General features: G+C 34.6%; 1 protein-coding gene across 13 annotated transcripts in view; it reads left to right on the top strand.

The window, feature by feature from the left end:
- Positions 1-19,842, top strand: part of SLC4A10 (solute carrier family 4 member 10) — a 329,775-nt gene that overhangs the window by 219,919 nt on the left and 90,014 nt on the right. For 6 of the 13 annotated variants that reach the window (XM_070069865.2, XM_051848034.3, XM_051848036.3 and 3 more), the window contains 4 exon segments: positions 5,494-5,585; positions 6,505-6,594; positions 14,004-14,161; positions 16,977-17,064. In XM_070069865.2, the coding sequence (XP_069925966.1) occupies positions 5,494-5,585; positions 6,505-6,594; positions 14,004-14,161; positions 16,977-17,064 (428 nt within the window). 13 annotated transcript variants of the gene reach the window in all.

The following is a 19,842-nucleotide window of genomic DNA, read 5'->3' as shown; positions in this document are numbered from 1 at the left end:
TCCAGCCCCTAAAGCAATGTACACATATGTATTGTGAATGACTTATATTTATAGTTTTTGGAAGTCTGGTTTATTGCCTTATATTCATTTCTTTTACAAATGCTTTACTTTTTATTTTTGGATGCTTCGTGTTGACATGTGTTTAGATACTTATATACTTTCTTGTTTGTTAAATACTGAGTTTCATAAATAAGATACTGAAGGTTTCAATTTTATCCCTCATACTGTTCTATCTTTGAAGAAAATAAACTAGAATAATAGTTCTTAGAATTGCCTGAGAGAAAACATATGAAAAGATTTGTGTAGATGAAGGAATTAAACATTGTTTAATAAAGATATTTCTCACTGTTCTAAGAAAATCAATATGACATTTTTGATGCAACTGATGGGTCTGTTCAGAGGCTATATTGCTGTTACTGAGTTTTTGAATGTCTAGACTACATCTTAACAGCAAACATATTTATAGTATGATGTGTTTAAATGTGTTATTTAGTACATTAATGATTTTTAGGCACACTGATTTTTCTCATAGTTTAATTATGTGCATGCTTCATATTTTGAAGTATAGCTCACCTAATCAACATTTTCTAAATATTTAGCCCTTCTTTCTTTATGTTTTCTATTCCCATGGATAAATGTATTGTTACACATGTATGTAAGTTTGTCATTCATCTTTATATTTCTTTATTTTGCTCTGTCTTGTGTCTGTCTCTAACAGGCTCATCTCATCTCTGTACCTCCCTCATCTCCTACCCTTTGGGTACTCTAAATGCGTTGAAGGTTTCTGAGGTAGTGTAAACCAGCTTGGTCTCTAGGTTAATAGTTTTGTACCTCCATGTCTTCATCCCAGTTTCCTTCTAGTGCACACGATTTACAGTGGATTTCGCAGCTGCAAATAATGATATACTTAAGTGATATGTTATTCGATTGATTTTAATTTGGCCAAATAGAAATTTAAAAGCTGCTCTTTTACAATACATATGTACATAATTTATTTAAAGAAGAGAACTATAGCCAGGACTTAAATGACTTACTATAATATTCAGCAGATTCTTTGAGAACATATTTACTATTTCAATCAGGTGCTTTGATAATATTCATATTTCATAAAATTATGAAATAATATATTTTATGTAATCTCATGTTTCTCCCAAAAACTTTATGAGGAAGGAAGCTATTATGCCAGTCTCTCAGTAGACTTTGAGAACATTTACAGCAAGCAGAAACGTGGCGCTTACATTCCCTAGTCAGCAGTTTGAATTACTGTCAGCTTTCTCCCATGATTTCCTACATCTTTTATAAATTTCCCTAGCAAAATACATGTCCTTTAATAACTGTATGTGACTGATATATGATCCCTACATGGAAGTTCAGAGGAAAAACATGAATTAATGATTCACAGAGTACTAATTCAAACAGATGCTAATATGAATATCATGTAATTCATACATTAATTTCTAATATATAAATAAATTACAATTTGTATTTAAGATGAAGAATTCTTTTAATTTAACAAGCTAGAAAACAAACTGTGGTAGAGAAGGATGATGTTTGATTTTTCAAATGTTTATCAGATGTGGGAAACCTTTTTTCTGCCAAGGGCCATTTGCATATTTATAACATCACTTGTGGATCAAACAAAATTATCAATTTAAAAATTAACCTGCTATAGATCTATTTAATGTTGAATCTTGCTTATGTTATCTTGGCAGGAGTAGACCAAATGATTTTGTAGGCCTTATAGGGCCCATGGGCTGGACATTCCCCATTCCTGAACAGTCTTAAACACTAATCAGTTGATACTAATGATACTCACTTTTCATCAGTTTCTGAACATTTTATCCTGCATGGACTAAGACTACTGATTCAAATGCCTTTTTTCACAGTCATACCTAAAACTCATTTAGATGTCACAATAACAAAGGAAATTTAACATTACAATGATATTTGCTTACAGGACATATGGGTGGTGATCAATGGGCAAAGTAAAAGTAATTCAAAGAAGTAAACAAAAACATGTTTACAATAATGGGATAGTAATTAGAAAAATAATAAAATTCTGATTCATAAAGCTTCCACACATATGTAAATACTAAATCCTAACTTCATACTATTTTTCTGGGCAGATAATATCTTAGCAAATTCATTATTACTCTATTAGGAAACACACTTCTGATTGAAGGTAAAATCTTGTACCAAAATTTGTCATTCTTTAAACTGTATTACCTTAGATATCATAAAAAAAAGATATGCTCATTCAAAATCTAATTGTATTGATTCTTTATACATAATAGCATTTGAGTTAATGAAATTTAATTTAAAATCCAAGTCCATCGTCTTCTGACTGGTGGTAGTAACTGAAATATAAAATAGATAAGTATAAGACAAATATTTTAATTGATAATAGAATTAAAAAGTATTTTCATTTATTTTGTATCCAATAGTTCTCTGGACCATGATTCCTATGTGAATTTTAATTTTGTATTATAGCAAATCAAATTCCAATCTTTATTTAAAGACCTCTGTTTTTTTCAAAATATCCCAAACTAAACTTGTTTCATTTTAAAGTAATAATATCCATACTTTTTTTTGTCTCTTTTCAAATTGTCAAAAAAATACATTGGATATCCATACATTTAATATCTCTCTTGAATGAATTATATATTTTTAGAAATTATACCAAGATTTGAGATGTTCTTTAAACTTTTGCAGGACTTCTCATACAATTAAATGTATTTAACTACTTACATTTATTACTAACTACTACTCCAAAAAAATAAAAGATATGAAACTTGTGGTTTATATTCCTCTACCATAGACTGGTAGTTTTAATACTTTTTTCCTTAATAGCATACATTCAATAAACATATGTGGAACCTAGAAGGGAATTTCCTGTCATCTAGTACAGCTCTTGAAAATAGTCATAGAAAATACTTTCTAAATCTCTTCCTGGTTATTAACTTTATAAGATAGTCTTTTATAAAAATTTGTATTCTTTTAGAACAATAGCATAGCACAAGAAGTCTCAAAATATTTTAATCCCTATGAATAGTACATATAATATTGCCATACTAATTATAATTAATTACAAGAGGAAATACAAGTGTCAGTGTTTTAAACATATGGCATGAGCTGAAGCTACTTTATGACATATTCTGCTTGAAGTGTACAAATGAATACATAAACATTTAAAATTTTCAAATTTTAAGTTCCAGTATATTTTCTACCAAATTAAATCTTTTCAAAGCTGATGATTTTTCACATGGTTCACGTTTCTTTTGTATATGTTTGCTGACAGAATTAAACAATTATAGTTTTATACCAGATGAAATAAATTATTGTAAGAAAGCAGATACTTTTTTGTTTTATTTTTTCATAACTTTAGTTTCACTGCTCAGTTTTACAGAACATTAAATAAATTTATGTTTAAATATATATGACCTTGTAACTCATGAAAATATGGAGAAATGATGTGAAACTGGTGATTGAAGACATCTGTTAGTAGCACAAATGCATTATGTCAGAGGTTTTTTAAAATTGTAAATTGAATGGCTGCTAATGAATGGTTCACAGTCATACCTGCACACTGCAGTTAGAAATGGGAGAATGAGAATAGCCTAGGTAGCTTATGTGACATTTCTTTGAAGTTTATTTGTTTCCCTGGAATATACTCTTATCAGAATTTGTGACCATGGCTTGAGGTCAATATGTTTCAAAATTATTTTTATTTTTGTTTTCACTAAATATATTACTTTAGTTTGTTTAGTGTTAGCATAGAAGTATTTAAGTTGTAAATGAATCTTAAGCTTATTACAGTTTGGCAATACAACAATTTTAAGCCTTCAAAAAGTGTAACTTAATAAATGAATCTTGCCTAAGAGTTTTTATAGTCCAGAAGCAAAACTTTGGTAACATTTTAAAGTAAGTAATATTTTTAATCACATGTTAATTTCTACCTAGCAAAGAACAAGCGGGTTTTGAGGAGAAAATTTAAAGAAAATATTGTTTTAAAAATATGCGCATGGACTTTAGAGAGATTACAGCAGTTTGAGAAGATGAGACTACAGGTGCATCCATGAATAAAATTGAGAGTTAGGTAGAAGGGAGACTTAGGTGGGGAGAATAATTTACATGTCTAAGACTGATGAGAAAAAGAGATGTATTTTGGCACAGCTTCAAATTTAGGTTGTTATTACTTATTTCACCCTAAAAATAGCAAGAGAAAATAAGAAGTTAAAGAAGAAGGATACATTTGAAATAAGTAAATCTAGTTTATTTTTGTCATTTAATTGTTAACTGTGAACAGGTCTCAGATTGCCTGTGATTGCAAAGAAGATTTCATAGTGGGCATAGTAGGCTAAGCCTCCGCCTAGGGCGGAGGGTGCCTGTTGTGTCCTGGCTGCTCCTCTTCTGATCCAGCTCTCTGCTATGGCCTGGTAAAGCAGTGTAAGATGGCCCAAGTGCTTGTGCCCCCATGCCATGTGGGAGACGCAGAAGAAACTCCTGGCTTCAGATCTAGCTCAGCTCTGGTCATTGGAATCATTTGGGGAGTGAACCAGAGAATGGAAGACCTTTCTCTTTGTTTCTCCCTCACTCTGTCTGTAATTCTACTTCTCAAATAAATAAATAAATAAATCTTTAAAAAAAATATTTCATAGTGAATGGTGGAATTTAAACTATTCTAGTCATTGTCACATTCCCAGCTCTACCATCCACTAAAATAATATGTGGAAAAGAACTGCAAAATAATTTTCAGTTAGCATTAATGGAAAACTTACACAATTCAAATTTATTGATATTTCTCACATCGCAGAGTGCAGAGGGGATGGTCCCATCTGTAAACTGTTTAACAGTACATAGATTGTTTCAGGAAAGAGGAGGTACATCCTAATAAAGGGGAGGAATATTCATAGATTTTCTGGGAAGTTGGTGGAAGTTTCCCAGAATCTAGCTACCATACTTTTAACTGAATCCCACCTACAGAAATCTCTAAAAGTTATTGCCAAATAACTTTTTCCTATTTGTTTGGCTATTTAGATGCAATAAAAATTTAAAATTATGCTGTGCAATTTTCAGCTAAATGTTTGTCTTCTTATGCTTTACATTTAAATTTTTTCAGTTTGAGCTGAAATCTTAACAGACATCTATCTCGTCTTTTTTATATAGCTTTAATTGGTATTTAGAAATTATTGAAAATTCATAGTTGTATTTAGGTATTTTCATAGATGATTTCTCTGTGTAGACTAATATTTTAGAGTTTTAATCTGTAAATTTAATTCAATTTTCTCGACTGAATTCTCCCATTTCTATCTGGAACTGATAAATAAGAACTTTCATATTGATATAAATCTATTTATATTGGCCTTTCATGCTCACATCATAAATTCATTAAGAAACCTGTTAGTCTAGTTTTAATTGAAGTTCATACTTCACTCAATATGTCTAGAACTATGTAAGTAATTGTTTGTATTCTGTAATAACAATCTCTTTTAGCAGGTCAGGTTGTCTCTCCTCAGTCTGCTCCAGCCAGTGTTGAAAACAAAAATGATGTTAGCAGAGAAAACAGCACTGTTGATTTTAGCAAGGTAAGCATTCTTCCCTCTCATCTAAGTAAGCTGCTAAATTGCTACTAGAGATTACTACCCATTTTAAAAGGTGTTGACACAATTTTTAACATGTACTTTTTTTGTTTCTTAGCCAAAGCTTTAAACTGTCAAATTTTTAAATTATTATTTCTATTTCATTAAGCCCACAGGATTTTACTCATAATCTTCAGGGTTCAGCCACTTGATAGAATGTATCTCTTCCAATAACAAGAACAGGAACCTTACGGAAAATACTAAAGAAATTTAAGTTATTGTTTAAAATTGTTGCTCATTTTGTTTTCATAATTACTTTTTCTCTATTTGTGGGAAAGCATTTCATAATGTAATGCTTCATTGTAATTATAATACGGAGAAAGGCATTAGTGTAAGGAAATCTTGTGCAAACAAGGTAAAACTGTACAGAGTTTTGAATAAAAATGTATTAAGGACTGAGTATGTGGAGGGACACCTCTAACTGGAGACAGAATCTGTTTTGAGAAAATAATGAGTCAGTGGATATAATGCGCTTTTGGCTAACATATTCCTGGTATTGTATATGCACTGTTGTTACATAATGGCACAGTAAGAGTTGAAAAGAGGAGTTTCAATATGACCAAAAATAAGGAGGGTGGACCACTCTCCTTATCTGAGTGGCTGCAACTCTGAGTAGTAACTCAGTGAAATATTTTAACAATTCCCTTAATACTAGCAATAACTGTAACAGTGGGAAGAGGTGGGAATGTGCAGCAGCCATAAAGGAAGTAACCTGAATCAAGGTTCTGAACCTTTGACCTGTGTTCGAGTCCCCATGTCAATGCCTACATGATCTAATTCTAGTTATGTGCATGCTCTCTGGTGCCTGGTGGAGTCTCTGTGGGAGCATGGTGTACCAGCTTAAGTCTGTTAATTATGCGTGCAGGGACTGGGAGGCCAACAAAAGGGGCAAACTAGTCCATGTGGGATGAAACAAAGGCATGAAAAAGGACCTCCACACCAGCAAGAGAGAGAGGTGAGGGCATTTTTGGGATATATTTCTACAGTGGTTCAAAGCTCATTTCACTGTGTGGAGGCATGTGATTCAAATATTAAGGTCAATTCAAATGTATTCCATCTGCCACTTTAAAAGTTACCTTTTAAAACATTACATCTTCATTCATCTGCAAGTTGGAATAAAATTGTCACAAACTACTGTATCTTTAATTTCTGACATTCTTAAATTGACACAATATCTTAACAGCAATTATAAAAGTTTCTTGTTTATTTATACAAGCATTAACAGTCTAACAAGGGCAAATTTAACAGCCTCAAAAATAATGATTATAAACCACATAGTTCATCCTTTGAAATCTATTATATTTTAACTTTTAAAAGTAATATAACCCTATTACATTGAATTTTCTATCTCCATATTAATTTTTTTAAGTTGTGTGACCTATCTTTGCATCCTTCATAAATACTCTTTATCACTTAGGAACATAAAGGAATATTGCCAACTGGAGACGGTTGTCTCATCTTCAGATTCCTCACAACAATCATGAGTACAGAAAGTGAAAAATAGATTTTCTTCCTTTAATCCTTTTATTCTTCATTGCATTTCCATTCACTGATGCATTCCTGTTTTAATAATCAAATTAAACTTTCTAGAATCTCTTGCTTAGTGCTATCCAAGTGTCTTCCTAGTCTTTAATATGACACATTGGAAAGAGCATAGCTTTTTAAGAAAGAGATCTTTAATCATCACTCTATCATTTGTAAGCTGTCTGATATTGGAGAACTTTTCTAAATTTCAGCTTTCTTACTTATAAAATAATGATTAATAACTATTTACAGTTTCATTGTAGAGTTTAATGACATAATATAAAAAGAGAGCCTGGAAAAGTACTGGGCAAATAGTAAGTGCTCAGCAAAATGTTAGTACTACTACTGATATTGTTGTTAATTATACTGGAAACAGGGGTGTCAAATGCCGGACCAGGATTTAATATGTTTTGATCTTTACTGGGTCTTTAGTGTCTTGAAGAGTATTTGGGATGAATTTGTTGAATGTATCCTGCAAGAACATTTAGGCCTTTAGTTTTGAAATTAAAAAAAAAAAAAAAGATGAACTCTTTATAGCTTAAGAAGGTAGAGAAGTAGGGTTTGGAAAGAACAGTTGTGATTTATCATTGTGGAAACAGATTTTACTGCTAGATACTGCAGTTGTGTGAGTTAAACATCTTTTAGCTTAATGAGTTCAATTTATCAATGAATTTATCATAGCTCAGCTAATTTCTAGGTTTCTTTGTCCATTTAGGTATTTGAAGCTTTAATATGTAGCTTCCACACCCCATCAAATTTAGAGTAGTTAAGTTAAAGAAAGGCTATTCATTTCATGTGATTTGATACTATATGTTATCTACATATATTGAATCCCTTCCATGGATAGGCCCATCAAATTTACTCATTCAAGGATTATCTTAGCTGTCTGGATTTAGCTCTTCTTATAGTGTATTCAAGAAGCAGATGTGTCAAGACAGTATGTTTCTTTGTTTCACAAACTGACCATAGAAGACAGCTATTTTATGTAGTTCATATATTTCCTATTTCAAATGATCCAAAGAAGGTTTCACATAATTTTCTGTGTACAGAAGACTTTCTTCTGCCTCTGTTGTCAGAATGTGAAATGTATTGGCCGGCGCCGCGGCTCACTAGGCTAATCCTCCGCCTTGTGGCCCCGGCACACCCGGTTCTAGTCCCGGTTGGGGCACCGGATTCTGTCCCGGTTGCCCCTCTTCCAGGCCAGCTCTCTTCTGTGGCCAGGGAGTAGAGTGGAGGATGGCCCAAGTGCTTGGGCCCTGCACCCCATGGGAGACCAGGATAAGTACCTGGCTCCTGCCATTGGATCAGCGTGGTGCGCCGGCTGCAGCGCGCCAGCTGTGACGACCATTGGAGGGTGAACCAACGGCAAACGGAAGACCTTTCTCTCTGTCTCTCTCTCTCACTGTCCACTCTGCCTGTCAAAAAAAAAAAAAAAAAAAGAATGTGAAATGTATTACAAAGAGTTGCATTATTACATTGTAGAACTGTAGGAAACCTTAGACATCCTCTCACTGAGTTAGTGAGAAAGCCAAATCCCAGAGAGATTAAGAGAGCTACTCAAGATCACTGGCCAGTTTTTCTCAAGACATCATTTCTCAGGGCCAGAGTTGTGGCTCAGTGGGTTGAGCCACCACCTGCAATGCAGGCATCTGAGCACCAGTTCAAGTCCTACCTACTCCACATCCTAAAAAGATTGCTGCTAATGTGTCCAGGGCAGCAGCAGAATATGGCCCAAATATTTTGGACCCTTACCACCCTTGTGGGAGAACCAAATGGAGTTCCAAACTCCTGGCTTTAGCCAGTCCCAGCTGTACCCTTTGTGGGAATTTGGGGAGTGAACCAGTGGATGGTGGATTTTTCTCTCTCTCTCTCTCTCCGTGTTTATGTGTTGTGTGTGTGTGTGTGTGTGTGTGTGTCTGTCTGCATGTCTCTTCCTCCCTCTGTATAATTCTGGCTTTCAAATAAGTAAAGTTTTTAAAGATTTATTTATTTATTTGAAAGTCAGAGTTACATAGAGAGAGGAGAGGCAGAGAGAGAGAGGTCTTCCATCCGATGGTTCACACCCCAGATGGCCGCAGCGGACGGAGCTGCGCCAGTCCAAAGCCAGGAGCCAGGAGCTTCTTCCGGGTCTCCCACGTGGGTGCAGGGGCCTAAGGACTTGGGCCATCTTTTACTGCTTTCCTAGGCCATAGCAGAGAGCTGGGTCGGAAGAGGAGCACCTGGGACTAGAACCGGCGCCCCTATAGGATGCCAGCTCTTCAGGCCAGGGTGTTAACCAGCTGCACCACAGCGCTGGCCCCCAAATAAGTAAATTTAAAAAAAAAAAACAGACATAAGTTCTTGAGGTGTCACTCCCCCTCTTCGAGGGGGAACGACACAGGACCCTGCGCTGTTCTTTGGTCTGCTCGGCCCTCCCCGGGTTTGCTGCTGGTTCTTCCCGGGTTGGCTACCGTCCCTTCCACCTCCGTGGAAGGGTGGTTCCCCCTGCCACTTTCCCCACTTCCGCGGGGGAGCGGCACACCGCTGGCCGGCTCTCTCGGGGGCTGCACAGGTGTTCCTTCAGATAGATGTTCCCGGTGCATGTTGTCTCTCTCCTCCTTTATAGTCCTCTTCCGCCAATCCCAACTCTGCTACCCACACGCCGAGTACGCTGCTCTCCTGCAATCAGGAGCAGGTCCTGCTGTTTATTGGTTGAACTGGAGGCAGCTGTGTAGAAGCTGTTTCCTCCTCTCCCAGCGCCATATTGTGGGAGAGCAGATGCATAGAATAAGTCTTAATTCCAGTAACTTAGTCTAGTCCGAGTTGCTCCCCACATTGAGGGTCTCTTAAATTTCTTGAATTTTAAAATGGGAATAGGGGTTAAACTTTCTCCCTAAAATTCTGTCAGTTTTTCTTGCATCTCTTGGTATGTACGTTGTCCAGACACTTCTATCTCCACTGTGGTCTTCTGTATAATCTTGTTTCCTTGAGATACAACTGTTTTTCATTCACATTTTGAATGTCTAAAAGTAAAAGAGCTTCCCCTTCTTAGTGTAAAAGTGGGGTTTGGAGTACCCAGAAACATGAGTGCAAATCTAGACTTTAGAGTGTAGCTTGGTTCCTTCAAGAGCCTGTTCAGGGGATCAGAAAATGCCAGGATTTCTATGTCTATTCCAAGTGTTTGAGTCCACCTGAAGATTATCTTAATTTAACCTAGGTCCCCAGGCTGTTTTAGGTAGTTACAATCTTATGAATGTTAAGTCATGGTCTTTGAACATTGTATTAAAAAAGTACATTGCCAAATAAGATTTTTCAAGGCTTATTTAGTAATAAAAATATAAAAATATATAGCTACCCAGGATTAATAGAATATACAGATATATATAATAATATAGTTATATAATATATTATTTATTATCTCCCAAATACATGCCTGCTTGAGGAAGAATATAGCTTAATGACTACCCTTGATATGTAACTGTAATAGATTATATTTTAAGTCCAATTACTACTCTTGAAATTAAATTCTCTGTATTTTGATGCTTTTCTAAATAATTGGTATTAATTACATAGTAGGTGGGTAATTTTAAAAAATCATATCTTTTCTGTTATAAAATGAGACTATTTTTAACATATACTATTAATTTCCTGATTTAATTAAATATCATCTAAAGGCAGATATTTTTTAACTGCTACTTGTCTGAGTCACAGACTTTAATACTCAAGACCACAGCATGTGTGGAGTAATAAATGAGTTTAAAGAAAGATTTCTATGTCAAATTTAAGCTTCAGGTATTACTAATACAGTTCATCTTGATTATCAATTATAAATTTTCTTAAAAATCTCATTTCTTATTTTAAGATCTGGTTCAGTATATTAATATTATATAATTGGTTTGTATACCACTGGAAGGTAGAGTAGGGTGGTGAACTGTTTATTCTCCTAGGCCCTGAAAACCTTATGAAGATTATATTATTATGTTTTCTCATGGGTAAAATAGTATATGGAACATCTTTTATTCCCTTCTTGGGAAACTGCATTATAGTAAAAATGTAAAGCATTACATTTTAAAGTATTTTTAATGTGTGCATTTCTCCTACCTTGAAAACTAAATACAAAAGCACTCCTCCATGCCACTCTGGCTAGAGGTCTCTGACTCTAAAATCTTGCTTTAAATCTTAAACAATATTACATAATGAACTTCATGAAACTTTATTTATTCAAGTAAACATTTTTGTTGCCTATAAGTTAAAAGATTATGTTCTTGATGGGATTGAATTGCAATCCCCTGGCAAGTTTCTAGCTCTACCATTAGGGGTAAGTCCGAGTGAGCATGTGCTGAACTGTACATCTCCCTCTCTTATTCCCACTCTTATATTTAACGGGGATCACTTTTCCTTTTCAGATAAATTTAAATGCCTAAGAATAATTGTGTGTTGATTAAAGAGTTCAATCAATGGTATTAAGTAGAACAAAAAATACTAAAAGGAATAAAATAGTAAATTATTCCTCGACAGTCAGGACAAGGGCTGATCAAGTCACTGTTTCTCACCAGTGTCCATCTCACTTCTACAGGTTTCCTCTTAGGTGCTCAGTTAGTTGTCACTGATCAGGGAGAACATATGATATTTGTCCCTTGGGACTGGCTTATTTCACTCAGCATGATGTTTTCCAGATTCCTCCATTTTGTTGCAAATGACCAGATTTCATTTTTTTTTTTTTACTGATGTATTGTATTCTATAGAGTACATATTCATAATTTCTTTATCCAGTCTTCTGTTGATGGGCATTTAGTTTGATTCCATGTTTTAGCTATTGTGAATTGAACTGCAATAAACATTGAGGTGCAGACAGCTCTTTTACTTGCCAATTTAATTTTCTTTGGGTAAATTCCAAGGAGTGGGATGGCTGGGTTGAATGGTAGGGTTATATTCAGGTATCTGAGGAATCTCCCAACTGACTTCCATAGTGGCTTGACCAGTTTGCATTCCCACCAACAGTGGGTTAGTGTCCCTTTTTCCCCACGTCCTCGCCAGCATCTTGTGTGGTTGATTTCTGTATGTAAGCCATTCTAACTGGGGTGAGTTGAAACCTCACTGTGGTTTTGATTTGCATTTCTCTGTATCTACTATATAACATTTCCAATGTATTTTTTTGACTTTTCAAATTTATATTTGGAGGTATATTTATAGATTTAAAATTTGAAATTTATAATTATCCTATATTTTTTGTAAGCAATTTTGCTTTGTTAAATAATTCTTCCTTTCCTTTAAAATATAATATTGGGGAGTCAATGCTGTGGCATAGTTGGCAAAGCTGCTGCCTGTGACCCCAGCATCCCAAATGGGTTCTGCTTCAAGTCCCAGCTGCTCCATTTCCAACCTAGCTCCCTGCAAATGTGACTGGGAAATAGTGGAGGATGGCCCAAGGGCCTGGGCCCCTGAACGCATGTAAGAGACCTTGTTTCGGCCTGGTCCAGCCCTGGTCGTTGTCGCCTTTTGGGGAGTGAATCAGTGGATAGAAGATTTCTCTCTCTCTCTCTCTCTCTTCCTCTCTCTCTGTAATTCTTTCAAATAAATAAATAAATCTTTAAAAAATAAAATATAATATTGGTTCTATGTGATTTTTTGATGGATGGAGTACTACAGTTATTTTTTATATTTTATCCTTGTGATCAAATGTATATTCCATACCTTGGGCTATAGAATTAATTATAAGCCTTCTAAATAGATTTACTGAGGTCTCAATTTCAGAAAGCAATGCAGTTACTAACTTGGCTATGGATTTTCTAAGGTACTCCTAAAAGTTTAAAATTTGTCATTTTAAACTTCTTGGAAAAGTATGCTCAAATCATCAAACATAAAAAAATATTTGGCCTAAAAAAATCTCAGTCTCACTTATAGTTGCCAGAGCTCTTTCATCTCTCTCTTGGCTATTCTTGCTTCAATCGTTGGTCCCCATTTCATTAACAGAGCATAAAACCAATTAGTACAGCACATAAATTCTTATTCCCCTGAAGACAGTTCCATAAAAAGCAACTCAGTTGAATCAGAAACAAGAAATAGGCCTTATAAAATTTATTTTGAAGTCAGTGCTTAGTTTTTACTTATGTCCTATTCATCAAAAGTGCTATCTATTCTTAAAGATATTTTACATTCATTTGTCAAACTTCATCTGTTCAGCTTATACCCTCTCTTGTTAATGATCACTCATGTTTTATGTGCATTCATTTCAATCACAGACATCTCATATCAGAACTTCAGCAGCTCCAAATATTAATACTTTAATTCTTGTTCTCTCTACTCTGTGAAATCTAAATTCTCAGATGAGAAAGTAGAGAGTTGAAGAATTATCAGGCCACACAGAATGTAAAGAATACAAGGCAATAGTAATAAAGATGAAGGCTAAAATCATAAATCGTACTATAAAGAGAAACATGTTACATATATTTTGAAATATGCATATTTTGAGGATTAATTGAAATATATATCATACAGAATTTAAGATAATGTATTATGAAGATATTAAATCTATTGACAAATACTAATTAAGTTGTGGTTAATGTGAATTTAACAGCATATACTGTCCCACCTAAAATTTCAAGGTTGCTGATACTAAAGAATATTCTTCTAAAAGGAATTATGGATAAAAAACTGCAGTATTCATCTTATTAATGTCAAATTAAAATAACACAAAAGTAAAGGAAAAGTTATTTTTATAGACAAAAGGGCAAATGAGATGTTGTGTGTCTGTTTATATAGATATAGATGGGTTATCTTATGTGAAGCACCCTGCTAGGATATGGTTTATCCAGTTTTTCCAGTTTTGATATCCTTTTATTTACTTTGCAATGCTCACAGGTCGATCTACATTTTATGAAAAAAATTCCTCCAGGTGCTGAAGCGTCAAACATCTTAGTGGGAGAATTGGAGTTCTTGGATAGAACTGTAGTGGCGTTTGTCAGGTTGTCGCCAGCTGTCTTGCTTCAAGGACTGGCTGAAGTCCCAATTCCAACCAGGTAAAGAGTATAAGAGCATTTTGAAAATTTGCCATAAGCTATTGTTTTGGGGAAAAATGAGGATTAAATATCATTTTCCACTGGAGTTTTGGCTAGTAACTAACGTGTAACTCACAAAATAGTTGTCTCTTTCATTTGTGGAGAATAATAAGTCTATCGTTTGCTCCTCCCTTTCAAACATCTGTGTTTTATTTTAAGCATGCTTCCCATCTTGAGGTGCGCTGATCTGTTTAACTATACAAGCCCTTTTTTATGTTTTAGGTAAATTCCTCAAAGATTACATTAAACTATATGCTTATGAAAGAGAATTCTTTATGGGAATGTGGTCTAGCTCAAAGATCAGTTTCTACAGTTTTGCTTATGTAAGAGTAGGCCTTCAAAATTCTAGTGCAATTAAGTAACATTATCATTCTCCCTATTTTTATGAATATGTGCTTTCCATGGGTAGATACTGTAAAAAAAAGAATGAAAGAAAGATGAAATAAACTAATATTGATTTCCTTGGCACATCAGGTTCCCAGTAACTTATTCAGGAACCTTGTTTTCTCCCCCATTGCCACCATTAAATATGATTCCTATACACAGATAGCCTTAACTCTGGTCTTGTATACACAGTGAAACATATTGTCTAGGGCCTCATTTCCTATATGCTGAAGGCTTGTGTTTGACACTAGGGCTGTCTCATGATTCCAGAGTGCTTCCTCTTCCAAACATTGAATGCTTTAGCCAAGATAAAGTGATAAACAGGCAGGTGTTATAGCAACTAGGTTTCTAGAATAAGTTCCCTGTGTAGATCTCTGTCCTTAACTCAAAACATAGCAAATGATATCACTCATGCTTTGATAACAGATTAGCTATTCCACAGGTATGAAATAGATCAGCCAAGACTGGCCTCATTTTGTTAAGACTCAACTGGCTGGAATGAGATTCAGGATTCCTTTGTGGGACTCTGGTTTGAGAGAGGAACCTAGTTACGGTTCAGGTTATAGAGAGAAGTTTCTGTCTATTCTGGTGGAGGGATACTGAGGATTCTGATACAAACTAACTTCTTTTTAAAAAGAGAAGGGTGAACTGAGTGTATCAAAGTGCAGCTGACTGTGATTAAGAGTATATTTTTTAATGCACAACCGATAAACTATTCAGAGCTTCTGGGAACCCGGAATTCAGATTTAAGATGTCAAATGTACTACTTATACAGACATTATTTTAGCAGTCTAGAATTCTTCTCAGTAATAAAAGCAGTCATTGCATTCTACAAATTAGGAGGGTGTCTGATGAACTTTGAGTAAATGGTAGCTGTTTACGACAGTAATAGTTCCTATATTTCAATGAACAGAAAAGAAAAATTTGCAGGGCTAAAAAAAAGTCATCATGGGACTTTATGCCCTCCCTTTGAGAAATATCAGGTTTAGGTGACCTCTTTTCTTACACACATTGCAAATGTGTACAGAAAAATGGAAGAAAAATTAGGGGCACCATAGAGTGACTCTGTAAGGAAAGAATCAAAAGAGTAGACTATTTAGTTAAGAAAGGTGAAAAATGACAGATAAGTTAGAAAAAGAGAATAATGACAGACATAAGATTAGTAAGATAAATAAAACATGTTATTCGGGGTTCCAAATTATCTCTTCTTAGGAGAACAAAAGGGCATGCCATGAATATATTGGGAACACATAGAAATGTCATAAAATAATCTTTTAGGGCTTTAAAAATAACCATGAAAAAGAAGCCTGAAAAATAGCAAGATACCATAGGTTAAGAGATTACTTAAAGGTATGATAGTTGATAAATCATCTGCTACTATATTAGACTATTTCTGTTTTTAACGTGTAGTGGCTATTTCTATATAATACAGATTGACTTGGAGTCAGTTAACACTGACACAAAAATTAGTGTCATAACCTATTATGGTTGTATAATATCTGCCTCATGTAAAAATATGTACAAACTTTTAAAATCATAACCAAATGAAGGATTGAATTATAGTAGTTACTTCAGAACACCTAATAAAGCCATTAGTCTTCACATTTTATAGCATAAACCATTTAACAAATTAACACCATAGAATTATACCACAGAATATAGGGCATACTTTAATTTTCACAATTTTCCTGAAGCATTGACCTTCTCAGAGACAGGGCAATTACCACATCTCTAAAGTTAGAGAACATATTGATTTCTTTAAAAGTACAAGTTGTAATGATGAATTTGCCAGACCTTCGAGCTAATTTAGATGGAGTATTGTAGTACAATTGCTAATTTTATTTCCCTAGCATTGGAATTAATAGATTATTAGCTCATTTTATTCTGCCTAACTGATGTTTGATTCCTGACAATAATTTTTATAGGCAATATAAATTTTACATATATCTAGTATTTTTGACCATATATTCTGCTTTTGTTTATACTCCTATGTTACCTCTTTTTCCCCCTTTGAACTATTCTCTATTTTTCATACAGGTGAGTTTTCTTCCTTCTAGTTCAGAAATGTTGAATCATATTTTACTTTCCCACTCGCTTCCACTAAGGACTTTAGAATCCTTAAAATTCTCAGTATCAACTGCATAGGCTATATAGATAACTAAATGGGGAAATATTAGGATAAAAATAGCCATATGTCTGCATTGCTCAGGAATCTTAAGCATTAGAGTCAATCACTGTAAAATGTTTCAAAATAATAATGAACTGTTAAAAACCATGGAAGAATTTCAGAATTCTCATTTAATTAATTACTTTGATATGAGTAATACTGTGCTACTGAAATTATTTTTATAATTCTTTTTTGGAAACATTTCTTTTTCTCCTTTTTTTACAGATTTTTGTTCATTCTTCTGGGACCCCTAGGAAAGGGTCAACAGTACCATGAGATTGGCAGATCAATTGCAACCCTAATGACAGATGAGGTATTTTTTTAAGTTTATTGGGATCATTCTCTCCTAGTAGGCCACATAACTTTTGGAGATCCTGTTTTCATGATAATTTACTTTGAACCAGATTTCTCTGTATTTATCCCATGCCTTCATACTCTGCTATAAAATTTCCTTGTGAAAAATTTGTTTTGAATACAGAATAAATTAGCACATATGAATATAATATTTTAAAACTTCATATTATCAAGAAAATTCATTTAATGAAATTAGAATATATTAATATTCCTCATAGAATATGTGCTGCCAAAGTAAGCATCATTGTCAATATTATAAATCAAGTTTTAAGCAAAGTACTTTCAAGGTATAAGGGAAAAAACAATGATAGTTTATCTAATAGCACACATCACACCAAAAAACTACAGAATATCTTTCACATCTCTATAATTCCCTTATGTAGATTCAGATGTTCTTAACCTGGGAGTATTTTTTTTTTAAAGTGGAGTATCATGGAATGGTGGTGGTGGTGGTGGTGGTGGTGGTGTTGGTGTGAGAGAGATCTTCCATTCTCTGGTTCTCTCCCCAGATGGCAGCAACAGATAGCCCTGAGGCAGGCTGCAGCCAGGATCCAGAGGCTTCATTTGGGTCTCCCACATGGATGGCAGGGGCTTAAACACTTGGGCCATCTTTCCCTTCTTTTCCCAGACCATTAACAGGGAACTGGAACATGACCTGTCAGTCACTGAAACGGAATGCTGGCATTGCAGGTGGCAGCTGTACCTGCTATGCCACCACATCGGCCCCAATTTAAAAATCTAAACTAAGAGGAGCTGTAGATAGATTTCAAGGATTTAGTGATCTCCCTCCTAAAGCGTACACATTTTCTTATATAAGCAAATGTGTATGTAGATTTTTTTTGGACTGGAAAGAGCTTTCATCAACTTCTCAGAGATATATTTCTCAAAAATGTAAGATCTTAAAAATAAGAACAGAACATAAATGTAGTAGTATATAACTGTTTTATTTGATTTATATTCCCCAGCATGATACAGAAATGTGTTCTTATTTCCTGTTAAAGGAAAGAGCAGATGCAAAAGTTCGCATTAACTTAAAATTCAGGAGTAAATGAACAAATGGAATTTAATATTTTCTTGGATATCATCTAAATAATTTAATAATGTTACTTATTCAACATAGATGAAAAATATTTCAAATTCCATAAAAAGGACCAATGAATATTGTACACTACTTTTCCTGTGTTTATGAAATCTGAAAATTTGAACTTGTGCTTGGGATTCAATCTAAATTCTTATCTGTTCAAATTATGTTTGATGCTTTTATGTGAAATAACTATTGATATTTACTTCTAGGAAAACAAAAACTGGAAAAAAAAGCATTTTTTCATCAATTTTCAGAAAAAAAAACCAACTTAAGAATACATTAATTTCATATGGCTGACATAAAAAATTACCACCAGCTGTGTGGCTTGAAACACTAAGCTTTTTTTTTTTTTTTCTCTCTCACGTTTTTGAGAACAGAAGTCTAACATCAAGGTATCAGCAGGGCCACACTCCCTTCGAAGGCTCTACAGGAAGAAAAATTCTTAGTCTGTCTAGCTTCTGGTAGCTCATGGTGCTGTTCTGCCATGTGTTTCTTCTTGTTTTCGCATTTTATGTTATAAATACCTGCCACTGAATTTAGGACACATCCTAATCCAGGATGATTTCATCCTCCCTTTTTTTCCTTAACTACATTTGCAAATATGCTTATTTCAAATAGGATTATATTCTGAGGTTTCAGGTTGACATGTATTTTGGGAGGACACTATTGAATTCACTGCAATGAGAAACATTCTATTTACTAAACCTGAGAAAAGATAGGAGAATGACTAAAAAGCTTCATTAGCCCCATACACCTGATCTAGAACTCTATGAAAAGACTTTCCTTGTATCTTTGCTTTTAGTGTTTCCATACTAATATCATGCGTTTTCATGGTATCACAAAAAAATATTCTTTTTTGTATTTTACAAGTATGAATACTGTTATTTTCAGGAAGATTTATTTCATGTTTTAGTATATTTCTAACATAAACTCTCTCCCCTTCTAAGATATAAAGATGGTACATTACCTATAAGATATAGGGGATATAATATGAAAGAAGCGTGTTATGTCAAGGGAAATGCATGTATGCCCAGGTTTTCTTTCACCTTCTCATTCTCCCTTTCCCAAGTGTGGAATCAAGATTTTCTTAGTGGGAAAATGTCAATTTCAAAGTTACTGTTTGTCTAATCAAGCAGACATAGAACAGGGAAATATACATGTTGTATACATGTTAGAATGAGAACAGAGAATGCACTTATATCAATTTCTTTGACTAATGAGAGATACCTAATTTGTGAATGGGTATCAGCCATCTAATGAAAACTGAGATGGGAATTCCTTAGTCTTAAAGGTTAGCTCAACTTAGGACAGTTTGTAATTTTTTTTTTTTTTTTGACAGGCAGAATTAGACAGTGAGAGAGAGAGAGACAGAGACAGAGAGAAAGGTCTTCCTTCCATTGGTTCACCCCCCAAATGGCTGCTACGGCCGGCGCGCTGCGCCGATCTGAAGCCAGGAGCCAGGTGCTTCCTCCTGGTCTCCCATGCAGGTGCAGGGCCCAAGCACTTGGGCCATCCTCCACTGCACCCCCGGGCCACAGCAGAGAGCTGGACTGGAAGAGGAGGAACCGGGACAGAATCCAGCGCCCCAACTGGGACTAGAACCTGGGTGCCGGCGCCGCAGGTGCAGGATTAGCCTAGTGAGCTGCGGCGCCG

This window comes from Oryctolagus cuniculus, chromosome 3 (assembly GCF_051225735.1).
Source record: "Oryctolagus cuniculus isolate XC-2025 breed Fujian yellow rabbit chromosome 3, ASM5122573v1, whole genome shotgun sequence".
Classification (NCBI taxonomy): domain Eukaryota; kingdom Metazoa; phylum Chordata; class Mammalia; order Lagomorpha; family Leporidae; genus Oryctolagus; species Oryctolagus cuniculus.
The sequence above is the reverse complement of the archived record's forward strand: the minus strand, read 5'-3'. Positions and strand labels throughout refer to the sequence as shown.